At 34.6% G+C, this 10,798-nt stretch overlaps 1 protein-coding gene and 2 pseudogenes across 2 annotated transcripts; all 3 read left to right on the forward strand.

Moving 5' to 3' along the window:
* The first annotated feature begins 721 nt into the window (after positions 1-721).
* On the forward strand, positions 722-3,846 carry LOC102590178 (flavin-containing monooxygenase FMO GS-OX-like 2). Of its 2 annotated transcripts, none has more exons than XM_015307903.1 (7): positions 722-1,293; positions 1,457-1,527; positions 1,620-1,769; positions 1,841-1,923; positions 2,204-2,345; positions 2,539-2,709; positions 3,574-3,846. In XM_015307903.1, the coding sequence occupies exons 1-7, from the start codon at positions 771-773 to the stop codon at positions 3,733-3,735; spliced, it is 1,302 nt and encodes a 433-aa protein (XP_015163389.1). In that variant the 5' UTR covers positions 722-770; the 3' UTR covers positions 3,736-3,846. The 2 variants fall into 2 exon arrangements, with proteins under 2 accessions (XP_015163389.1, XP_015163388.1); XM_015307902.1 differs by having other exon boundaries at positions 723-1,293; positions 2,539-2,712.
* A 608-nt stretch (positions 3,847-4,454) lies between these two features.
* On the forward strand, positions 4,455-8,942 carry LOC102589860 (flavin-containing monooxygenase FMO GS-OX-like 2; annotated as a pseudogene).
* Positions 8,943-9,859: 917 nt separating this feature from the next.
* LOC102592996 (flavin-containing monooxygenase FMO GS-OX5-like) overlaps positions 9,860-10,798 on the forward strand; it is a 4,833-nt pseudogene continuing 3,894 nt past the window's right edge.

The following is a 10,798-nucleotide window of genomic DNA, read 5'->3' on the forward strand; positions in this document are numbered from 1 at the left end:
AGTTGTCATTTCAGCATTTTTTTCACTGTTTGTGCCTCAAAAATTACTTCTCACTCGCGCAAAATGCGTGCACATCACGTGTTTTGCCAGGTAAGACACGCGTGTTTATTTATTAAAAGGTTGGATAGTTAAAGTGTCTATTTGTGCACTTTGAAAGTTGGAGGTCAAAGTTAAAATTTGAAGCCAAGTTTAAGGTCCAATATATGTATTATGCCAAATAAAAGGTGATCTTTAAAAAGAAAAAGATATTATTTTCCGTTTAGATTAAATGAGGAAGAGAGGTTTACGGGTTACTGATTGACAGTCATGCTAAGAGAGACCATGGTAGACGTTGACGGAAAAAGTAGCAGCAAAGAATATATGGAGACAACTCCTATCTATAAATGAAGAATTTTGACTCATTTATTTATTATTCAATCATTAATATAGTATAAAAGTAATTATTTTGTCATATCAAATTTATTTTAATAATAAATGTGATTGAGTGATTTTATTGATATAAATGTTTAAGTTAAGCGATTTTATTGATACAAAATAAAGTTTAATGATTTTGCTAGATAAACTCTCAAAGTTAAAGACCTTTTGAGATATTAATTCAAAAACATAAGATATGAGTTGGCGCCGAGCATAGAAGTTAGTTAAAAAAATGGTTAGACAACTGTATACACAAGGATATATTAGTTTTCTAAAAATTGACAATTTAGTTTGTCTTTATAATATAAAAAAACTCAGTGCAAAACTGTGTTTTTCCAGCTCATTAGTCTCCTCCCATGACGGAGTCGCGGAGAGTGGCAGTGATCGGAGCCGGGCCATCGGGTCTTGTGACGGCGCGTGACCTACAAAGAGAAGGTCACCGAGTTGTAGTATTCGAGAAATCGAACCAACTGGGTGGTCTATGGGATTACAATCCTCAAGTTGAGACCGATTTACTCAGTCTCGATCCAAACAGAGAAATTATTCATAGCAGTCTTTACAAATCTCTTCGAACTAATCTTCCTCGACAACTCATGAGTTTTAGCGATTACTCTTTCGATTGTGCAGAAAATGGGAACCAATTGAACTTTCCTGAGCACGAAGAAGTATTGAAGTTTTTGAATGAGTTTGCTAACGATTTTGCGATCAATGAGTTGATCCGATTCAACACGGAAGTTGTACGAGTTGCGCCGGTTGAATTTGGGGGAAATCGTTGGATTGTTGAGTCGAAATCGGAGGAGTTAAGTTCAGAAGAAGTGTTTGATTCTGTAGTGATTTGTAATGGTCACTATACAGTACCCAGAGTTGCAAATATTCCAGGTAATATTTGTCACCTTCTAATAGTGAAAACAAATTATGATGGTAAGAGTTGAACAGAAAACAATTTTACCTTGCTGCACTCACAAGTCACAGCATGGTGATCAAAGAAATGAGAATGATTGGATTTTATTTTGAACTAATTCTTGTTAGTTAATATCAAAAGGTATAAAAAATTGGCCTGGAAAACAAATACATAGCCACAATTATCGAGTTCCTGAGCCATTTAAGGATCAGGCAAGACCTTTATACACTTTCTGCGTTTTCACTTCTTTAAGTTACATACAACAAGTCTATGCTTCCACTTGTAAATTGATTTTTGTATTCAGACTGTAGTAGTAATTGGAGATGGACCAAGTGGGCTTGATATTTGCCGAGACATAGCGACTGTAGCCAAGCAAGTTCATCTTTCAACAAGATCTTCTGAAATTGAAGTTTCGAAATTGGACAATTATGAAAATCTATGGAACCATTCAAAGGTATGTAATTGTTTTAGATGTTGTTGATTATGATATAGAAAGGGAGCTGATTTTTGAACTTCTTATTGCAGATTGATCATGTTGATGAAAGTGGTGAAGTGACTTTCTTGGATGGATCTTCTATTCATGCTGATATCATTCTCCATTGCACAGGGTTTAGTTCAAATCTTGAGTCTTTTTGTTTTCACAAAAATCGTGTGATCATCTCATCTAAAAAATTTAAGCTGTTAGAGATCACCCTTTTACTTATATCTTCAACACGCCCTGATTTAATCTTGTGGGCTAAGCTCGTGGAAGTTTTTTTGTTAATGTGTGGTAGTGAGACACACAAACCGAAGGACTTCTATCTATTATGATATCATGTTGAATTGTTATAGAGAACATACTTGTATTTACTTAGTGACTTCTTTAACATTATTTTCTTGCACATACAGATACAAGTATGATTTCCCATTTCTTGAAACCAATGGAATAGTAAGTGTAGATGACGAGGGCCGTGCTGTTGGACCACTATATAAGCATGTCTTTCCTCCAAAGCTTTCTCCCTGCCTCTCCTTTGTTGGTATACCTTCTCAGGTCAGCTACATTTGTAGGACTTGCATATATATAAGTTGTTTGGATCTTTTTGGCATACAAACTTTCTTTTTTGTGAATCCCCCTTACTGAATTTCTGGCTCCGCCACTGCTCTTTAACATTGTTAGTATGCTCTTGAAAATTTTAAAGCTATTGTGAGAAATGACAATGTAGACTTTTCACTGTGATGATCAGGGAATAATCTTTCTTGGGTCTGAATTACAAGCCAAATGGATTGCACAAGTTTTGTCTGGAAAGGTGCTTTTACCTTCAGAGGATGATATGTTAGCTGATGTTGAGGATCATAACAGGCAACTTGAGGAAGCCGGCATCCCAAAACGTCACACTCATCGCCTTCACCCTCACGTGGTTAATCCGATAACTAATTTATTCTTCAAGATTTGTTTCAGTATGACTCATGCAAAACCTGTTCGATCAATATCACTCGTTATTTTGTTGCTTTTTTCTTCTTTTTCAAAAAACTTCACTCAATTCTAGCTACAAAATAAGTATAGTTACGTTGAGAAGGATTTGTATGTCCTCACGTTAAAGATCCTAAAACACTTAATAGAACTTAATGAAGGAGAGCCTTCCTTGACTGTTATGATCCTATTGCAAGATATGAGACTTGAGTCCACATCGATTTAATGGGGAGATGATGTGGGGCTTATGCATCCTTTGACTCTCCCATCTCAATAGCTAGTTTCTAGGCACCCTAGATTGTATCAACAATATTAGAGCCACCCACCACCCATCGTGCGTTGTATGGTGACACCGGTATTGCAGTGTTGGCCTCATACTAGAAAATGGTTTAGCGCATAAAGTTTGAGGACGACTGATGTGGAGCATAGCATGGTTTGTTATTATCCTATTGCAAGGTATGAGACTTGAGTTCCTCATCAATTTAATAGGGAGCTGCTGATGTGGGACTTATATAGCCTTGGCTCTCCCACCCCAATAACTAGCTTTTGGGGGTGTGGTTCTCCTTTGACATATATAGTTGTAAGAATTGTTATTGTGTGACCACGAGGGACTCACATGTACAATTCGTTAAAACAACTTCTTGCATAAATACAAGCTAAAATTGCGAGACAATAATGTGATACGGCCCTTCCCTAGAACTCGTGCATAACAAGAGCTTCATATTCGAGTTTTTTTCTTTCTTTCTGAATGTCAATGTTTTACCTATAAAGTTAGTGATAGCCAATAATTACATGAATTTGTTGGCAGATGGAGTACATAGACTGGATAGCAGCTCAAATGGAAATGCCATCACTTGACGCCGGCCTAAAGGAAATGTATTGGAGTATTTACAAATGTGTTCGTGAAGTAGGGTATGCTAACTATAGGGATTTGTGGGTTTTTGACAATTTGGCTAAATTGTCTTTGTAGTTATCAAAAATTAGTGGTTTTTGATATGTAATATCATTTCTATTCATTTTATGTTTTATAACATTCATTATATAATTATTCCTAACATTAATAATAATACTGTATCACAAACCTTCTCTCTACCTCCACGAGGTAGTGATAAGGCCTGCATACACTTTACTCTTTTCAAACCCTATTTTATGGGATTTCACGGGATATGTTATTGTTTTTGTAATAATAATATTGTATTATGATTTAACTTTAAAGAAAAGAAAATAATAATATTAGAGGAGACTTGCTTTTTGTTCTTGAGATCTACCGATAAAAAATAGGATAAATGCCTATATTTATGGGCCTATAAATTTAAAAATAAAAAGTGAAAAGAAGTAAAAACTAAAGTGCAAGTAAAAGATCAAGAGAAAATTGCACTATATATTAGTTCAAGCAACTATACTTTTAAATTGGATCCATATTTTAGCTTTTTACATAGATTAAAACTTACTGTCCATCTCTTCCCCAACAACTTTTTAAAACTCATCCTTTCACCAATCTTTATTCTAATTTTATTGATCAGTAGTGTGTGTAATATCCTTGAACAAAGAACAAGTAGTATAAGAGAGGTTTTGATTTAAAAAAAAGATCTCAAACTAATTTTATATTAATTAAGTATCTAAAAAACCATTAAGATCTGAGTTATAGCTAAGCATAAAAATCGGAGAGGAAGTAGTTGGACAACTATAAACACGATGCTACATTGATATTCAACTTCTTGAAATTGGCAATTCAGTTTGACTTTATAATATAACTCCGTGCAAAACTGTGTTTTTCCAGCTCAATAGTCTCCTCCCATGGTGGAGTCGCGGAGAGTGGCAGTGATCGGAGCCGGGCCATCGGGTCTTGTGACGGCGCGTGAGCTACAAAGAGAAGGTCACCGAGTTGTAGTATTCGAGAGATCGAACCAACTGGGTGGTCTATGGGATTACAATCCTCAAGTTGAGACCGATTTACTCAGTCTCGATCCAAACAGAGAAATTATTCATAGCAGTCTTTACAAATCTCTTCGAACTAATCTTCCTCGACAACTCATGAGTTTTAGCGATTACTCTTTCGATTGTGCAGAAAATGGGAACCGATTGAACTTTCCTGAGCACAAAGAAGTATTGAAGTTTTTGAATGAGTTCGCTAAGGATTTTGGGATCAATGAGTTAATCCGATTCAACACGGAGGTAGTACGAGTTGCGCCGGTTGAATTTGGGGGAAATCGTTGGGGTGTTGAGTCGAAATCGGAGGAGTTAAGTTCAGAAGAGGTGTTTGATTCTGTAGTGATTTGTAATGGTCACTATACAGTACCCAGAGTTGCAAATATTCCAGGTAATATTCGTCACCTTTTAAATACGAGAAATACGACAAATGAAAAGAAATCACTTACTCTCTGCCTTCCTTTTTAGTTGTTAGAGTTTCTCTTTTGAGAGTCAAAACTATATAAGTATTAACAAACTTTTTAAGGCGTATTTTTCATTTGATATGAAATTTGACGGAATAGCCTGGGTGGGGAGTCGTTGGGGAGTAGGGGTGGGGTAAGGGGTGGCGTAAAAATAAAAAATTAAAGGATGAAGTAGATTTTTAGAAAATGTTTTGCTTAATTTTGGAAGGAAAGTCATTTTCCTTAAATTTGAGGAAAATGAGTTGATTGAAAAACATTTTCCAAGCATTTAAGCTAACCAAATATGGAAAAATTGGATAACATTTTCCAAAAAATGTTTTCCTCCATACCAAACACACCCATAGTTTTTGAATATCTAAAATTTTGTTTTAAAATATCGAACTAATATAATCTAATTTAGTTTTAAAAATTAGTCAAATTGACTTTCAAAAAGCGCAACGTAACAACTAAAAAAGAATGAAGGGATTGATATTTTTATCTCTGTTCAACCTATTTCATTGAAAGCTCTTAATTATACTACTCCTTATAGCATCATGTTTACTTCTCCGGAAACTTAATTGGATAAAAGTGCCTCTTAAGATAAGCTATTTTAGAATTTTGGCCAAACATGTACTCTTAGTCGAGATAAATAAAATTTGACTTACATTCTAAAAATTACTCCCTCCGTTTCACAAAGAATGGTCTAGTTTGCCTTGGCACGGAGTTTAAGAAAATAAAGAAAACTTTTGAATCTTGTGATCCTAAATTAAAATTATGTCAAATGTACAAAATTGCCCTTTAATCTTGTGGCCTTAAACATGCCACGTGGAAAACTGAAATTAAAATGTTACCAAAAAAAGAAAGAGGTCAGTTTTTTTTTTTTGAAACTGACCAAAAAGGAAATGAGGTCAGTCTTTTTGAAATGGAGGGAGTACTCTTTTGACGTTTAGATATGAAGAGATTGTCGGTTTCAAAATATATAACGAGTGTGACCTAGTGGTCAACAAATCCTTGCAAAAGTAGATAATAAAATGTTATATTCTTTCATTTGTGTAAGTTTTAATGGACATAGTTACATATTTTGCTGGTGGGAGATGGCAGATACTTGGCCATAAACCACCATAGAAAAAATAGTGAAAACAAATTAGGATGGTAAGAGTTAAACAGAAAACAATTTTACCTTGCTGCACTCACAAGTCACCACTTGGTGATCAAAGAAATGAGAATGATTGGATTTTATTTTGAACTAATTCTTGATAGTTAATATCCAAAGGTATAAACAATTGGCCTGGAAAACAAATACATAGCCACAATTATCGAGTTCCCGAGCCATTTAAGGATCAGGCAAGACCTTTATACACTTTCTGTGTTTTCACTTCTTAAAGTTACATACAACAAATCTATGTGTCCACTTGTAAATCATTATTTTTGTATTTAGATTGTAGTAGTAATTGGAGATGGACCAAGTGGGCTTGATATTTGCCTAGAGATAGCCACTGTAGCCGAGCAAGTTCATCTTTCAACAAGATCTTCTGAAATTGAAGTTCCGAAATTGGACAATTATGAAAATCTATGGAATCATTCAAAGGTAAGTAATTGTTTTAGATGTTGTTGATTATGATATAGAAAGGGTGCTGATTTTGGAAGTTCTTATTGCAGATTGATCATGTTGATGAAAGTGGTGAAGTGACTTTCTTGGATGGATCTTCTATTCATGCTGATATCATTCTCCACTGCACAGGGTTTAGTTCAAATCTTGAGTCTTTTTGTTTTCTCAAAAATCGCGTGATCATCTCATCTAAAAAAATTGAAGCTGTCAAAGTTAAAAATCACCCTTTCATTTATATCTTCACCACGCCCCCTCACATGTGGACTTGATCTAATCTTTGCGGACTAAAGTTGTGGAAGTTTTCTGTTAATGTGTGGCAGTGAGACACAAAACTAGGACTTCTATCTATTCTGATATCATGTTGAATTGTATGATCATCTTATCTAAAAGCTTAGTGATGTGTGTTTACATTATTTTCTTGCGCAGATACAAGTATGACTTCCCATTTCTCGAAACCAATGGAATAGTAAGTGTAGATGACAAGGGCCGTGTTGTTGGACCACTATACAAGCATGTCTTTCCTCCAAAGCTTTCTCCCTGCCTCTCCTTTGTTGGTATACCTTATCAGGTCAGCTAAATTGTACGAAAGAATATTATGGAAAACATTTTCTCAATGTTTGATTGGAGAGTGAAAATAACATAAGCAAACTGGATCATGCTTGACAACATATTTAGTTTTTATTGATTAGAGTCCCCTTCATTGAAAGATTACGCTATGTAGATAGGGGAATATGTTTTTTTTTGTTGCATAAGAACCTTTTTTTTTGGAATCCTCTTTACTTGAATTTCTGGCTCCGTCACTATGCGTTTACATTGTATTATGCTCTTGAATTTTTTTTAGCTATTGTGAGAAATGACAATGTAGACTTTTCCATGTGATGATCAGGGAATAGTCTTTCTAATGTTTTGAATTACAAGCCAAATGGATTGCACAAGTTTTGTCTGGAAAGGTGCTTTTACCATCTGAAGAGGAGATGTTAGCTGATGTTGAGGATCATAATAGGCAACTTGAGGAAGCCGGCATCCCAAAACGTCACACTCATCGCCTTCACCCTCAGGTTATTCCGATAACTTATTTATTTTTCAAGATTCATTTCAGTATGACTCGGGCAAAAACTTGTTCATCACTCGTTATTTAGTTGCTTTTTTCTTCTTTTTCAAAATTCCCATACCATTATTAGAAAAATTCTTGAATATAATACTTCGCTCAATTCCAGCTACAAATGAAGTATAGTTGAGAAGGATTTGTATGTCCTCATGTTAAAGATCCTAAACACTTTCTAAAACTCAATGAAGGAGAGCCTTGACTGTTATGATCCTACTGCAAGATATGAGACTTGAGTCCCACATCGATTTAATGGGGAGCTGATGTGGGGCTTATGTATCCTTGGACTCTCCCATCTCAATAGCTAGTTTCTAGGCTACGTAAATTGTATCAACGATATCAGAGCCACCTACCACCCGTCATGCCTTGGATTGTGATGCCAGTATTGCAGTGTTGTCCTCAAACATATTCGTTGAGGACGACTGATGCAGAGCATAGCGTGGTTTGTTGTTATCCTATTGTAAGGTATGAGACTTGAGTCCCACATTGACTTATATAGCCTTGGGATCTCCCACCTCAATAACTAGCTTTTGGGGGTGTGGTTCTCCGTAGATTGTATCATTGCATAACAATGCTAAGACTTGTTATCATGTGACTAGGAGGTCACGTGTTCAAGTCATGAAAACAATCTCTTGCAGAAATACAAGCTAAAACTGCAAGTAGACCATAATGTGATACGACTCTTTCCTAGAATTCGTGCATAGCAAGAGCTTCATATTCGAGTTTTTTTCTTTCTTAATTACATGAATTTGTTGACAGATGGAGTACATGGACTGGATAGCAGCTCAAATGGGAATACCATCAGTTGACGCCGGCCTAAAGGAAATGTATTGGAGTATTTACAGATGTGCTGGTGAAGTAGGGTATGCTAACTATAGAGATTTGTGGGTCTTTGACAATTTGGCTAAATTGTCTTTGTAGTTATAAAAAATTAGTGTTTTTTTATATGTAATATCATTTCTATTCATTTTCTGTTTTATAACATTCATTATATAATTATTCCAAACATTAATAATAATACTGTATCACAAACCGTCTCTCTACCTCCACGAGGTAGTGATAAGGCCTGCATACACTTTACCCTTTCCAAACCCTATTTTATGAGATTTCACGAGGTATGTTATTGTTTTTATAATAATAATATTGTATTATGATTTAACTTTAAAGAAAAGAAAATAATAATATCAGAGGAGACTTGCTTTTTGTTCTTGAGATCTACCGATAAAAAATAGGATAAATGCCTATATTTATGGGCCTATAAATTTAAAAATAAAAAGTGAAAAGAAGTAAAAACTAAAGTGCAAGTAAAAGATCAAGAGAAAATTGCACTATATATTAGTTCAAGCAACTATACTTTTAAATTGGATCCATATTTTAGCTTTTTACATAGATTAAATCTTACTTTCCATCTCTTCCCCCAACAACTTTTTAAAACTCATCCTTTCACCAATCTTTATTCTAATTTTATTGATCAATAGTGAGTGTGATATCCTTGAACAAAGAACAAGTAGTATAAGAGAGGTTTTGATTAAAAAAAAAAAGATCTCAAACTAATTTTATATTAATTGAGTTTCTAAAAAAAACATAAGATCTGAGTTATCACTAAGCATAAAAATTGGAGAGGAAATAGTTGGACAACTATAAACACGATGCTACATTGATATTCAATTTCTTGAAATTGGCAATTCAGTTTGACTTTATAATATAACTTAGTGCAACAAATCACAAATCATATCTATATTATATTAAACGGATAATATATAAATATGATTTTTAACTTAACATCAACTGATATTTACGCTTTCTAATTGCACAAGTAAATATTTAAATTTGTATAAAATTAAACAAGTAAATACTTTCATCCTACACGACAATTTTCTATCTTATGTGCGTCCTACATGAATTATATGACATAGAACATGTCTATTTACAGTCTACTTCTTAAATTTCATACAAATTTAAGTAATTAGTTATGCACATTCAAAATTGGACATATTTATGTATTATGGCCGTAACTTTTCCCCAAACTTAAAAACAGAAGTGGCTAGTAAGTAGTAATTGGCTGCCGCTTCTTTTCAAATTCTGTTTTTTCAGCTCAATAGTCTCCTCCGATGGCGGGGTCCCGGAGAGTGGCAGTAATCGGAGCCGGCGCATCGGGTCTTGTGACGGCGCGTGAGCTACAAAGAGAAGGTCCCGAGTTGTAGTATACGAGAAATCGAACCAACTGGGTGGTCTATGGGTTTACAATCCTCGAGTTGAGACCGATCTACTCAGTCTCGATCCAAACAGAGAAATTATTCATATCAGTCTTTACAAATCTCTTCGAACAAATCATCCTCGACAACTCATGAGTTTCAGCGATTACTCTTTCGATTGTGCAGAAAATGGGAACCGATTGAACTTTCCTGAGCACGAAGAAGTATTGAAGTTTTTGAATGAGTTCGCTAACGATTTTGGGATCAATGAGTTGATCCGATTCAACACAGAGGTCGTACGAGTTGCGCCGGTTGATTTTGGGAAATCGTTGGATCGTTGAATCGAAATCGGAGGAGTTAAGTTCAGAAGAGGTGTTTGATTCTGTAGTGATTTGTAATGGTCACAATTAGGGGTGTTCACGGTTTGGATAAAAACCGATCCAAACCGAAAAATCAAACCAAACCGATAAAATAAAACCGATTTTACTTGGGTTTGGTTTGGTTTGGTTTTAGATTTTTGAAAACCGATAGTATTTGGTTTGGTTATGGTTTGATTCGAAAAAAACCGAAGAAATAACCGAACCGAACCGATGAATTATATACATATATTTTATTAATATACATACTTAATATATTCTTTTTATAAACAATTTTAAAGATCTTATACATATTTTCATTAAAATTTCTTTATAATTTACTTATTGAAAGCAAAAATGCCCAAGATGAAACATTTATCTTATTGATTTCATGTA

The sequence above is a fragment of the Solanum tuberosum genome, unplaced genomic scaffold (assembly GCF_000226075.1).
Source record: "Solanum tuberosum cultivar DM 1-3 516 R44 unplaced genomic scaffold, SolTub_3.0 scf00069, whole genome shotgun sequence".
Lineage (NCBI taxonomy): Eukaryota > Viridiplantae > Streptophyta > Magnoliopsida > Solanales > Solanaceae > Solanum > Solanum tuberosum.

Coding starts and splice junctions, on each gene's coding strand:
- LOC102590178 (XM_015307902.1), top strand. CDS start 771: ATGACGGAGTCGCGGAGAGTGGCAGTGATCGGAGCCGGGCCATCGGGT. Junction 2,346..2,538: donor TTGTTGGTATACCTTCTCAG/GTCAGCTACATT, acceptor TGTGATGATCAG/GGAATAATCTTTCTTGGGTC. Junction 2,713..3,573: donor ATCGCCTTCACCCTCACGTG/GTTAATCCGATA, acceptor ATTTGTTGGCAG/ATGGAGTACATAGACTGGAT.